The following is a 14,933-nucleotide window of genomic DNA, read 5'->3' as shown; positions in this document are numbered from 1 at the left end:
TTTTTTTTTTCTTTAAAAATTACGTATTTTTTTTAAAAAAAAAACTGTTTCAATTCAGTTTATTAGTAATTTTCATTTTTTTTAGTGTTAGCAATTTTATTATTATTTTCAGATTTTAAATTTGATTTTAATAATTTATAATTTATAAATTCTAGAAAATTTGTGGTGCTAACATGTGACACTTTTTCTTCTCCTATTATATATAGATAGATTATTATTATTATTATTATTATTATTATTATTATTTTTATTATTATTATTATTATTATTATTATTATTATTATGTAATGACCCGGTAAATCATTTTGGAAATTCTGAACTATTCGTTTAACTTTAGTTAATTAGTTGATGAATAATTATCGATAATTGACTTAATTGATAGTTAGTGCACTAAAGTGATAATTTATTTAAGACCTTATACTATTTGACCGCGACACTATTAGCAGAGAGAAAGTTGACGGCGGCTTCAGGTGAATGTTTCTCAATTTCGTTCCAGTAACTTTAATTATATGTAGAAGTTGAATTAATGAATCATTAGATGTGGTAGGTGGTATCTTTGTTGTCATTATTATATTATAATTGAAATTGAAAGAGAATTAAAAAGTGAGAAAGTTGTCATTGTAGACATGAAAAATATTTTTTTTTAAAAAGGGAGGAAGGTCATGAGATTGTAATGATGGGGAGTGATTATTTATATATATAAATTGAGTGATGTTGGAATTATGACCAGTAACTATACGTTAAAGTTGGAATTGTGTCCTGGGTGTTCTAATTATTTGGAATATTTTAGGGTGCATGAAATCTGGATATTGTTGACTATAGTAAGTTGACGTGTTATTGTTTCATAAGTTCTTAATAATTTTCTTATGATATTTGGAGAAATTGGAATTTAACCCTACGCTTGAAATTTGGAAAATATGAGAGTTGACATGTTAATTGGCACCAAGATATAAGAACTTGATTTTAGGTTTGAGTGAGCTCTTGGGTCTAGTTGGACATAGAGTAATATGAGTGTTGTTAGTTTCGAAATCTTATCGTGGTCATTTATTTGAATAGATTGTATTGATTTGGAAGTCCAACGAAAGGGAAAGGCTCAAGTCCCGGAGTGATTGTTCGACTATTTGAGTCAAGTGAATTTCCAAACCCTTGTTAAATGTATGAAATTCGTGTATTTCCTTGTGATATGTGTTTGGGGGTAATGAGACTTGGTGATGGGTTGACTTGTCCACATTGATTAATTCTAATGATGGAAAAGGGGTAATAAAAAGGCAATGTGATTAATTGTTTGTGTGATGTGTTGAGAATGATTTGAAAGGCTTGTTGAATCATTGTTGATGTTGTATCATGATTGTGTTGTTGTGAATTGTGCAATGTTATGAAAATGGTCATCTCCTCATTATTTGTGTGAACATGTCATTTGCATTGTTCTGAGACATGGTTGTGACAAGTGTTAAGTGAATTGAGAAAGAATAAGAAAATTAAAGAGGATGTACCATTTCGAGTGACGTATCGCGTGCCGCAATGGATACAATATTTCGAGGGACGTATCACGCGCCACGATGGATAATATATTTCGAGGGACGTATCGCGCGCCGCGATGGTTACTATTATCGATGGTCGTATCACGCGCCGCGATGGATGCATGGACAGATATGTCCCCCATGGGTCTCGAACTGAGAGACAGCGGTGTGTATCACTATGTCAGACATGCATCACTATACTTGACATTGCATTCCATTGCATTGCACATATTTATCATTAGTGAACTTGATATTGTGTTTTGCTGATCTTGTGAGTGCCTTTTTGTGGAACTTTGTTTGATGAATATTGAGCATATTGTTGAGGATATGCAATTGTTAGAGTGTTGTTATTGAGTTGTGTTCTATGTGAATTATGAACTGTTAGGTTGGACTGGTTTTATGCAGGTTGTGATTGATGAATATTGAGCTTGTTGTTGAGAATATGTGATTGTTAGAATGTTGTTGTTGAGAGATGTGCTTGTAAATTGTGAACTGTTCGGTTGGGTTGGTGTTATGCAAGTTGTACTTATGGAGGTTCGGTTGGGGTGTAAGGAGTACCCATATTCTATCCTCTTAGCTTGTGTTTAGAGGTTTACTTGCTGAGTACCGTGTTGTTTGGTGCTCATCCCTTGCTCCTACAATTTTTTTTTGTATATTACGAGCCTGGATTTTTGTGATACTTTTCATTCTCTTATTTTCCGATGCTTCTTGGAGATTTGTGAGGTAGTTGTTTGTCATCTCAGCGGACTTTCTTACTCCTATTTATGATCATGTTCTATTCTAGAAACATGTCATTTGAGACTTGTGTTTTTCTTTTGAATCATGTAATACTTTAAAGACTTGTACACGTGACAACTAGGTTTTGAGGTATCTTTTTTAGTTGATTATAAATTTTCGCATTTTATCGTAAAAGTTGAGTTTTAGGCTGACTTGTCTTGGTGGGATAAGACGAGTGTCATCACGTCCATTTTTGGGTCGTGACAAAATGGTATCAAAGCCTCAGGTTCATCGGTCTCACGTGTATACAAGCCGAGTCTAAGTAGAGTCTCGAGGATCGGTACAGAGACGTATGTACTTATCTTTGAGAGGCTATAGTGACTTATAGGAAAAATCTTCACTTCTTTGATCCCTATCATGCGTAGTTGGTCCAATTTTGATTTTTATCACTTCGTTCCATTCTCTCTCACTTATGTGATGACTTATGCATAGTTCTTCATGTGAGTATTTGGTGTGTTGTGTATGTCTTGGATGTTAGATTTGTTACAAACGTGGAAGTGATAGACTTATGGGAAGGATGTGTTGTCAGATTCTGCATGTTCAATGATTCAAATAGATTGAGTTAGGTGATGACTTGATGAAACAATTTGAGGATATTTGGAAAATTAGGTTGAACATTGGTTTAAGGGACTTAATGAACGTCTTATATTTTTTTAAGGCTAATCATCTAGTAAATGGAATAGTACTTGTGTGGTATAGGCAATATCTTGATAAGTTCGATAATTAAAAGTGGAATGATTAAAAGGATGGAAAGGTAATGAACAATGTGACTTTGGAAATTACAGTTAATAAAGTTGTATATGTATGTGTTGTTTAGTGTATGATGAGAATGATGTTGTATAAATCGAGGTCAAAATTTTTACTACGATTTTATAGATTGAGTGTATATTTAAGAGGGTCATGATACGACTACTACAACGATATCGATGCTTACTTGGTTGAAGTTATAGAGCGTGTTACTTCTGTTTATATTGTTTGGGCTAAAGAGGGGACGAATTCGGTAATGTGTTGCATTTATTTAATAGGTTGAAATGTGCAGGATATTTGAGTACAATCTTCTCGATAGGTATGATGTGTTCTAGTGGTGGATCTAATGAACTTTCACGATGTGGTACTAGTGTTATATGAAAATGGATACATCGATGGTAAGTGTGAATACTAACTACTTAAGGAGTTATTAATTATATCAGATGCTCATATAATAAGATTCGATGTTGCATTCAAATTTGAGAAACCAACTAGTTTGTTACTACTGACTTTTGGGTTAAGCATTGTTTATAAGGAAGGTTTTAGTGGTGGATCTTTGGTACGATATTAATGTGTTTAGGTTGTGAAGTGTATCCTTAGGATTCTAAATGAGTAGTGCTGATTTTATCATAAGCTCCAAGGAATGGATTAATATTTGAATGACAAGCTTATATGTTAAACGAAGTCCCAACGAGTATACTTGGCCTGAAGGCAATTGAAGATTTTAGTAAGAAAGTGTGTATAAAATTAAGTTAGTCCTTTGAATTTGATTGGTATAGCTGGGTTTGAGATGTCATGTAGATGACAAGGGTGACTTCGTGGTGATGACAAGGGCTAACCGAGTATAATGGTAATAAAAGTTTGTGATGGAATTTGATTGAGATGCAACTATATGATAAGGATTATTGATTAACAATTTTTTGTATTGTAATGACGTCTTACGAGTATCTAAGGTTGTGGTTTGCTACTATTTGGTGAGTAAAATGGTCATAGAAAAAGTGGTAGGAGGTGTTGGGACACCGCTCAAATAGAATTGAAATGAGCTAGAGTCATAAATGGAGAGAACTAGTGGAAAATTTTTATCCTTCGAAAGGAAGCGAAAACAATGACATTTACTCTGATTGCAAGGACAAAAAATGTATCTTTAGATGGTTGAGAATTTGGTTCAAAGACACGTGGTTCTATCTGTTTTGCTATGGTTATAGTGATAGTGTTACACGTCGTTCATATCAGTTAAACTTGTTTGGGTAAGATTTGAGGAAGAAGTCTACATACGTTCAGCTCGATTGTAGTGATAAGTTCTTTTCTAGTTTCAATTTTGGTAATTTGTACGATTGGGATGTGAATTTAAGTTTTTCGTTGCGAGTCTACGTTCGTGGTAGTATGTTTTAACAGGGTATGAATGGGTAAGATAAGAAATTATCAAATGCATCGGATATTGACCATTTTAAAGGACTTATGTATGGTTTATGTCTATAAGTTTGTTACTTTTGAGTGTTAAAGGACCTAAGGAAGAATTTCACGTAATGTTTTGATTTAAAGGATAAGGTAAAAATGTCATGGGTTGTTGGCCGAAGAATAAGATTGGTAAGCGAGTCAATAAAAGGAACAAAAGTCTGGTGTATTGAAGAGTTCAAGATATTTAGAATTTTGCATCATGAGGCAAGTGAATTTCTAAACCCTTGTTAAGTGTATGAAATTCGTGTATTTCCTTGTGATATGTGTTTGGGGGTAATGAGACTTGGTGATGGGTTGACTTGTCCACATTGATTAATTCTAATGATGGAAAAGGGGTAATAAAAAGGCAATGTGATTAATTGTTTGTGTGATGTGTTGAGAATGATTTGAAAGGCTTGTTGAATCATTGTTGATGTTGTATCATGATTGTGTTGTTGTGAATTGTGCAATGTTATGAAAATGGTCATCTCCTCATTATTTGTGTGAACATGTCATTTGCATTGTTCTGAGACATGGTTGTGACAAGTGTTAAGTGAATTGAGAAAGAATAAGAAAATTAAAGAGGATGTACCATTTCGAGTGACGTATCGCGCGCCGCAATGGATACAATATTTCGAGGGACGTATCACGCGCCACGATGGATAATATATTTCGAGGGACGTATCGCGCGCCGCGATGGTTACTATTATCGATGGTCGTATCACGCGCCGCGATGGATGCATGGACAGATATGTCCCCCATGGGTCTCGAACTGAGAGACAGCGGTGTGCATCACTATGTCAGACATGCATCACTATACTTGACATTGCATTCCATTGCATTGCACATATTTATCATTAGTGAACTTGATATTGTGTTTTGCTGATCTTGTGAGTGCCTTTCTGTGGAACTTTGTTTGATGAATATTGAGCTTATTGTTGAGGATATGTAATTGTTAGAGTGTTGTTATTGAGCTGTGTGCTATGTGAATTATGAACTGTTAGATTGGACTAGTTTTATGCAGGTTGTGATTGATGAATATTGAGCTTGTTGTTGAGAATATGTGATTGTTAGAATGTTGTTGTTGAGATATGTGCTAGTAAATTGTGAACTGTTAGGTTGGGTTGTAGTTATGGAGGTTGTAGTTATGGAGGTTCAGTTGGGGTGTAAGGAGTACCCGTATTCTTTCCCCTTAGCTTGTGTTTAGAGGCTTACTTGCTGAGTATAGTGTTGTTTGGTACTCACCCCTTGCTCCTATAATTTATTTTTTGTAGGTTACGAGCCTGGATTTTTGTGATACTTTTCATTCTCTTATTTTCCGAGGCTTCTTGGAGATTTGTGAGTTAGTTGTTTGTCATCTCAGCGGACTTTCTTACTCCTATTTATGATCTTGTTCTATTCTAGAAACAAGGTCATTTGAGACTTGTGTTTTTCTTTTGAATCATGTAATACTTTAAAGACTTGTACACGTGACAATTAGGTTTTGGGGTATTTTTTTAGTTGATTATAAATTTCCGCATTTTATCGTAAAGGCTGAGTTTAGGCTTACTTGTCTTGGTGGGATAAGACGAGTGTCATCACGTCCATTTTTTGGATCGTGACATATTATTATTATTATTATTATTATTATTGTTGTTGTTGTTGTTATTATTATTGTTGTTGTTATTATTGTTGTTGTTGTTGCTGTTGTTGTTGTTGTTATTATTATTATTATTGTTGTTGTTGTCATTATTATTATTATTATTATTCTTGTTATTATTATTATTATTATTGTTGTTGTTGTTGTTGTTGATGATGATGATGATGATGTTGTTGTTGTAGTTATTGTTCTTCTTCTTCTTCTTCTTCTTATTATTATTATTATTATTATTGTTGTTGTTGTTGTTATTATTGTTGTTGTTATTGTTATTATTATTATTGTTGTTGTCATTATTATTATTATTGTTGTTGTTATCATTATTATTATTATTATTATTATTATTATTGTTGTTGTTGTTGTTGATGATGATGATGATGATTTTGTTGTTGTAGTTATTCTTCTTCTTCTTCTTCTTCTTCTCATTATTATTATTATTGAACAAGAGCTTTATGAAAGATTTTATTGTAATGAAGTTTATAACCTCTTGAATGATTAAAAATATAACCTTTTGAATGATTAAAATTAAATGCTATGTTTGCAGGATGGATCCTCCTTGGATAACCAAGGCTAGAGGAAAAGACAGTTATACTCGCAGAAGGGGAAGATCATCCCCAAGTTCATCAAGATCATCATACGGATCTTCATCATCTAGTACTCCAATTATATAAAAAGGCGGAATGAGTTTATATAACTTAAACTCTAGAGCACAGGAAAAAGCTTCATCATCCGTACATCTGGAGGATATTCCAGAAAGTGATCCATTATATGCTAAACTACAGGAGTTTCTAACTCAAAAGCAAGGTGATTCTTTTGCTTCAATCGCCAAAGAAGAAGTTGATGATATCAAAACATATGAAAAGGTAGAGAAAAGAGAAATGATATTTCTCTTAGAAAACTCTGACATACAGAGAAAAGAAGAACCTTGGAAGATATTCCAGAGGTATTTAGTTAATGGGCTTTATTTCCCGAGTGAGTCATACAAAACTCGAAAATATTATGAGACTCTGCTGATAAGCACAGGTGTTGAATTTCAACATTTTCCAGGATATAATACAAGTGAGAATGTTTATAACTTCTCTAAAATGATTATAAAACACATCATTCATATTGAAGATTGAGGTATTTCCTCAATGACAGAAAGACAATTCAGTCTGAACAAAGTCTTGGTAAGTTTTACCTATTGGGATTATATTCAGACATTTAATAAAGTCCTCTGTTATAACAATGAGAGGCATAAACATACTTGGTTTATAAAAGTATGTGCCAAGATATTTGTTAACCCTATACCAAATTGGTTTTTAAACTGGTGGTCATACCACGGGCCAACCAATAAAATATTACTTGAACCATTTCTCAAGTTATATAAAGAATGGGTCAAGATTTCCCCAGATCTCAACAAGTTATATCATCAAGAACATATTTGTTATTTTCAACAAATTGAACAGATATATTTTTTATAGAATTCTCTGTTCCATGGATTCATAAATGGGTTCCGGAAGTAGATTTCACTGAGGAACAAATCCCTTGCCTATACAGAACTTATTATAATAATTTTTGGGACAAGTTGATGAAGAAAGATCCTCAAACAAAGTCTATATACGGACAAAAACTCCTGGATCTAATAACGAAAACCATACACGATTATAAATCGATTACTAATAAAGGAATTATGACTGATGACTCAACCTCCGTAAAACATATGGCTAGAAAATTTTCTAATCATGATGAAGAAGAACAAAATGAAATGATTATGAGATATCTAGAAAAAGTAAAGAAAAAGATTCTTCTAAATGTAAGTCATTACGCAAAATCAGATTTATCAATGCGTAGTGAAACAAGTGAAGATATGCACGAAGCTCAATAATATGAAGAAGACGCGCCAGTGAATGCACTGAAGAAAGCCGAAGATTTTTTGGCAAAATTAAAGGACAAGATGTAAAAAGAAGTGTAAAGCTTATCCGCGTCGGTAGCAGGCCCGCGCTACTGTAGCAACGCTGTTCACCAACAGTAGATACACTGTTACCAGGACCCAGATAGGGGCCCAGTATCCTGTACAAAGATGCTTTCTTTTTCTATAAATAAGTTGGTTTTTCTTTAAAGAAGGACAGGTTTTAGAAACCCTCTCTTCCCTTTTGTACTCTCTCTTGTAAACTTTTCTTACTAAGTATTGTAAGCTTGCCGGATTTTGGCCGGAATAATAAAGTGTGCGATTTGGTAACTACAAGGTACTTTCTTTTCTATTCCTTCCTGTCTTTTACTTTTATAAATTCTCCGATCTAAGCCGTGACTATGTCCGGCTAAAAATTTATATCTATGCCGGATAACTAACTTTTCTTTTATATAGACCATGAACGGATCTAAGCTTTATTTATATATAGAAGAATTTTAGTATGGCTTCTCGACTTGGTTCTGGCTTTTGAGATTGAGGTACAGTCGGATCTAGTACTACTTTTATTGGCTTTGTCTTTGTGACTCCGTCTGATGAGCCGTGGTTTTTAACCCGAAATTGAGTTTGATAAGTAGGACGCCTGATACCCGGTTAGAACTATCAGACACATTGGCTCAATAAAAGTATGTATTAGCTTCTTGACAAAGCCTTTGCTTGGATAAAATAATTAAATCATGCAATCTGAGAAACTATGTTAAAATTCTTCTGTATTTCGATTCTTATGTAGTTGGACTACCTCTAAGGATATTGACTTGCTTGATCTATGACTGGGCGGACCACCGCCAGGTCAGTGATCCTGTATCGTTGATATCCTTTTTCCCCAAACATTTAGGTTCGGGTCGTTGAGAATTCAAGCTTACTTCTCAAGACACTTGGAGTTGCTTTCCCAAGTTGGTGAGTTCTCAAGTTCGAGGACAAGACCCTATGATCTAGCTTCTATGTTTAGTTCTTTGCTTATGTTGAAAGACATTGCTGTACTTTCCTATTTCAAGACTTCTTATTGATGTAAGGGCTAAGTCCCATTTTCGATACTTCTATGTCTAGATGGTACATTGTGACGAAGTTAGATTATGTATTTCATATATGAAGAGAAGTTGAACTTCCAAAGTAAAAGTTTTAAATTTTTCGTGATTTTATCCTATGATACATGTTATGACGAATGCTAAGGGCTTGTATAAGACCTCTTCGAGGTCGAATATGCCGGTAACGACTAGGGGGTGCTCTTGGGTCGTTACAGGCGTTATGCGTCGGTGCGTGGAGGCTAAGTTGGTGGGGGGGGGGGCAGACTAGGGCGTTGGGAGGAAAGAGGTGTTTAATATAATTTAGAGTGTTATGAATGATGGATGTGATTATACCAGCACTAACACACCAAATTCCATTAGAACTCCGAAGTTAAGCGTGCTTGGGCGAGAGTAGTACTATGATGGGTACCCCCCCGAAAAGTCCATGGGTTGAATCCCTCTTTTTTTGTCGAAATTACACGATCGAATTTCAAGGTTATCCCATCCTAGTACTACTCTCGACCAAATAGTCTATAAGGTAATAACATGCAACACGCATGACCTAGCCTCGCTCAATAAAAATAAATTATACAATTCTTTTTAAAATTCAAGAAGAAGAAGAGTAGAAGATTAAAAAAATTGTGATTGAAAAATGAGAGGAAACCCCTCTCTTTGTAGTCAACAAAGGGTAGTATGAACAAGTGTTTTTTGTGTCTTATTCGAAAAGTCATGAACTTTTCGAGAAGTCACAACCCTTTGGAAAAGTCACAACGTATTGAATTAGTCACCACTCTTAGAAAAGTCACAACTCATCGAAAATGACAACTCTTTGAAAAAAGTTACAACGTATCGGAAAAGTCACAACTTATCAAAAAAGACCTTTCCGAGAAGTCACAATCCTTTGATAAAGTCACAACTCATCGAAAAATCATAACCCTGTGAAAAAAGTCACAACTTATTGAAAAAGTCACTACATAAGTTAGGGATATTATAGTAATTTAACATTTAAGTTAGGAGTTCATACTTTTAAGTTAATAAAATAATAAATAAATAATAATAATTATAAATAATAAAACATTTAAGTTAGGAGTTCATACTTTTAAGTTAATAAAATAATAAATAATAATAATAATAATAATAATAGTAATAAAATAAAATAATAATAATTATAAATAATAAATAATAAATAATAATAATAATAATAATAATAATAATAATTAATAAAATAAAATAATAATAATATATATATACATATACTAATTTTTTTCTACATGCATTTCTAGTATTTTATTTTTGGGAAAAAGGACAAATATACCCTCGAACTATCGTAAATGATATGCAGATACCTCCGTCATACTATTGGGACATTGATGCCCCTGCCGTCTAAAAACTAAAGCATATATCCCCTTCACTCTAACGGAAGACTAAATAGGGACATGTGGCGCAATCTTATTCGTCGATCCGATATTTAATCAATGGATAAGATTATGACACGTGTATGTCCGTTAGTATAAAGGGTATATATGATTTAGTTTTTGGGCGGCAGGGGCACCAATGTCCCAAAAGTATGACGAAGGGTATTTGCATACCATTTACGATAGTTCGGAGGTATATTTGTCATTTTCCCCTTTATTTTTTTTTCGATATTAAACTATATTATATTTATAAATAAAATAATTCTGAATAATTTTCTGTTCTTAAAACATATCCCATATAACTAAAAAGATTACATTTAAAATTTGATATGTTTAAGGAGTAGCAATTATCAAGTTGTGCAACTTATTACATCGTGTAAGTGAATATTTCAAGTATAAAGTTAATTTTTGATGAGTAGAATTTCGCCCACAATTTAGTTTTCAATATAATGCCCAGAAAGGGCAACTATGAAATATTGGAAAAATTTTGTCATTAAAATAAGTTTGGTTATAAAAATTTCAAAATAAGGGATGTTAATATAATATCTAAAACTAAAAGAGTTATAAGGCTAAACATAAAAGGGAGGTTTCCGAAATTATAACAAACTATAATACCCTTTTGCTTCTCAGGCCTTTACCTCAATATAGTTTTGCCATTTTTTACTTGTTCAGTGAAGGCAGAAAGAAATCAAGAATGTCCCAAATACTGAAGAGTCTTAAGGTACCACCAAACTCCGCCAGTTTGGAAGAAGCTCGCACTCGGACCTTTGAATTCTTCCGTATGTGCTGTAGATCCATCCCTCATGTAATGGAAGTCTACAACTTGCACGATGTCGTTTCACCATCCCAACTCCGTTCTGCCGCCGCCGCCGAAGTTCGCAAGAATGCCAATGTTACTAACCCTAAGGTATCAATCTGAAATATAACCTGTTCCTTTTCGGATTTGAAACCTAATATGCTGTGGAATTAGGCGTTATTCGATTCAATTAGAAAAATCTTGTTTGTTGTGAATTGGGGTATTCAAAATTGAACGCTTTCCTTTTATAATCTGATTGGAAAATACTGTGATTAGATTGTCCGATAACATTTCTGTTCTGGAAAGAGAAAGACAAGGAAAAAATTGAATCGAAGTACAAAAGTTTTTCAGTTTACTTCTGATTTACTGTGGCATTTTGTTAACATTTGCAATTTGTGAGAAAGCTATGCCCTTTCAGAAACAGTCTCTCTACCTCCATGAGGTAGTGGTATGATACACTCTACTCTAGCCAAACCCCACTTGTAGGATTTCACCGGATATGTTGTTGATTTTTGTTGATTCATGGAGAAGGGGGGGACAAATGGGGAGGGAAGAGGATTTAGGAATAGGGGCTGGATGATGGATTTTATGCTGGACTTTCAAAATTCCACCGTTATGATACAATTGAAATGGACATTCCTCTGAACATCTTTCTTGAAGAGAGATTAGATATACAGTGGTTTTGGTGTGTGCTTGCTGAGACAAACTTCGTTTCTCTTTGCAGTTGTGCGTTTATTGAATAGGAATTGCCAAAAGGAGATGCTAATGCTCATTATTTGAAGTTGAGAATTAAGAATTGTGCTAATATGAATTAACTTTAGTTTAAAGTTACTCTTGAATTGGATTCAAATATAGGATCTAAATCTTGATCTTTTGTTTTAACTGATAGACAGATGAATCAAGTGCAATTTAGTAGTTGTGCTGACACATCAGAAATTTGGTGATTATTCATTTGGATCAAAATCATATTTGAGTTTTTCTTACTCTTATTACTGCTACCTCAGGTTTTGGTGGAATTTTTTTGTTTAGATGGCTGATGACATCTAAATTAGTTAGTTCTTGGAGATACTGATTGTAGAGTTACTTAAACTTGTGAAAATAATATTATTATTTAAAATCATGAGATTTAGTTATTTACAGTTACTTATGAAGGACCAAGGTCATATATGGGCTTGGACTGATGTTAGAACTGAAAAACTGTGGATAAGGGACTGGTTTAAGGTCTGGAAACAGTAAAATTTGCTGCCTTACATTGATATGTGTCTATGGCTGTTCTTACTTGTAAGAAAACATTTTTTTTTTAGGGTAACTATATGTGTATAGGGTAAAATCTGTACATGTGCAAAAACCCAAGAGCCAAATAACAAAAGGCTTTAGAAAAAGTTAACCAAAGTTACATTCTTCACTTGGCTATTGGCAAGGGAAGGTTATTTGACTCAAGAAAAACTCCGAAAGGAAAAATATTTCTCTGTGTTCTAGGTGTTACCTATGTGGTGAAGCAAAGAGCCTGAGACAGTCAGCCAACTATTTCTAGAATGCAAGATTACAGCCCAGTTTTGGAGGGTATTTGTTAATCTTAGAGGCATTGTATGGGTTATGCCAAATAAGATTACAGATGCATTATATAGCTGGGATGAGACCGGACCAGGAGCTTGGATTGTCCATATCTGGTGGAGAGTATAAGGCAAGAGAGAAATGTCAGGTGTTTTTTGAAGACAATAGCAATACAATACAAACGATCAAACTGAATTGCATTAGACTTTTTTGTTTCTGGTGCAAATAGGTTTACCTGGGGGACACTGATTCTATCATAGATATCCTAGGTTGTTGTTAGATTTTGGATCTGTTTTCTTCTTTGTGATATGATATAATATGGTTTTCAGTATTACTTGTGTAGCTGTTTTAGTCAAATATACACAACTGTTACCTTCTCAAACCAAAAAAAATAATTCTGCACTCTCAAAATTCATGGACCTTCAGAAGAACTAGAACCATCTAAACACATATCTCTTTACCACGAGGATTTTTTTTTTTTCCAAAACACTTATTTCAACAAATAATTCTGATGGCTTAACATGTGGACGTGCAAGATATCAACTCTATCCACACTTTATCAAAGAACGAGCTCGTATATCAACATATACAATATCAGTGGGCTTATAAACTTGGCCGTTGTTGATAGATGAGGAGCTCAGTCTAACATAATTGTATGTGCTATCAACCATTACAATGTCCTTGATTCCTAAGTGGCGTCATATTGAAGAGGCTCTCGATTGCACAATCTGAACACTAATATGACTTCTGCACCTTGGTCTCCCATACAACAATATCTGACTCCTCAACCCTGAAAAAGTAAAATAAGGAAAGCAAAACCAAAGATGTTCCAGGAACAGTTTACACCTCTTAACTCATACGTTAATATTTTTCTGGAAGTCGGACCCTCGAGATTTTCTCGCCAAGGCACTCAGTGCTAGTTATCGTACTTTCATGTGAATCCACTTGTATTCTTATAGCGTTTTATTCATATTACTATTAGTGAGGCAGTTCCATACCTTTTCCTCATGATACTCATCTTTATACAGGTAATTGACATGCTGCTGTTCAAGGGCATGGAAGAGTTGATGAACATTGTGAACCAGTCAAAGCAGAGGCACCACATTGTTGGGCAATATGTTGTAGGTAACCAAGGTCTTGTGCAGGACGTCTCAGGCAAAGATCGGGATGCATCCAATTTCCTGAAAAAATTCTATAGCAGCAACTACTCCTAGACCACCTTTCTGTATGAACTATGCCATGTGGGCATTTCTGGTGGGTAAAATTCACAATAAAGATGAACATGTACTTGCATCTTACAATTGGATGCACATTTGTCTGTTTTTTCTTTGTTTAATTGGAGAGGATGCTCCTAGTCAAGAACCACCAATTGACAATTTCTTTTTTTGATTGGTAAAGGTGTTCTGTTACTATACAGTAAGGCTCTGAAAGTATTTACTAGTGTCACCAATTGACAAATTTGAGATTTCTAATGTAGGATTCTGTTGCATTTACTCTCTATGTTATGTTGCATGCTCTGTTTAAGGGGTCAGCCTTTATAATAACCCATCACTTAATAGTTGTGACTTGTGTCATTGCTGCACCAAAGGTGTAAAACCTAGCAGTCCCTAAAGTGGGTGAAATCATGCGAGATGTTTCAAATCTTTTAACAGAAACAAAAAACTAAACAATCTCTTTCCGTCTTCCCAAGCGTTGGAGGATAAAATTATATGTTATTTGTGTTGCTGTCAAGTAGATGCAATAGTTGTGGTGTGAGCAAGCACCAGTGCTGTTGAAAAAAGTAGTAATAGTTGTTTCAGTATTGTCATAAATTCTGTAAGGTAGAACTTGCCGTGCTGCACAGGGTAGACAAGTTTCACTAATAATTTCTCAAGTTAAGAAGACTTTTTAGTTGCATGACCTGGGCTGATTGTTCGGGAGTTGACGGAATTAAGAAGAGAGCGCTCCAAAAGTATCTGAATAATTTCAAATTGAAACTTGTTGGTGACGTAGATCAATGAATACATGATTGAAATATATGTAAAAGTTTGATGATTGAACTTCTTTGTAGTGTTATGAGAGTTCTAATTAAAACGGCTGGTTGGGGCATTTTACTCATT

The 14,933-nt window shown here is 34.2% G+C and overlaps 2 protein-coding genes and 1 pseudogene across 2 annotated transcripts in view; 2 read left to right on the top strand and 1 right to left on the bottom strand.

The window, feature by feature from the left end:
- The window catches only part of LOC125814483 (NADH dehydrogenase [ubiquinone] 1 alpha subcomplex subunit 6-like), a 520,085-nt gene extending 505,753 nt beyond the window's left edge, over positions 1-14,332 (top strand). Inside the window, exons 2-3 of the mRNA XM_049493939.1 lie at positions 11,180-11,391; positions 13,863-14,332. Of these exons, the coding sequence (XP_049349896.1) occupies positions 11,180-11,391; positions 13,863-14,048 (398 nt within the window). The 3' untranslated portion in view covers positions 14,049-14,332. The remainder of the gene's footprint in view (positions 1-11,179; positions 11,392-13,862) is intronic.
- Positions 1-14,933, bottom strand: part of LOC125814458 (cytochrome P450 87A3-like) — a 145,993-nt gene that overhangs the window by 92,456 nt on the left and 38,604 nt on the right. The window lies entirely within an intron of this gene.
- LOC125814761 (5S ribosomal RNA) lies at positions 9,410-9,528 on the top strand (annotated as a pseudogene).

Source organism: Solanum verrucosum, unplaced genomic scaffold (assembly GCF_900185275.1).
Source record: "Solanum verrucosum unplaced genomic scaffold, falcon-dt-bn FXZP01000268.1, whole genome shotgun sequence".
NCBI classification, from domain to species: Eukaryota; Viridiplantae; Streptophyta; class Magnoliopsida; order Solanales; family Solanaceae; genus Solanum; species Solanum verrucosum.
Note: the sequence above shows the minus strand (reverse complement) of the source record. Positions and strands in the feature narration are given on the sequence as shown.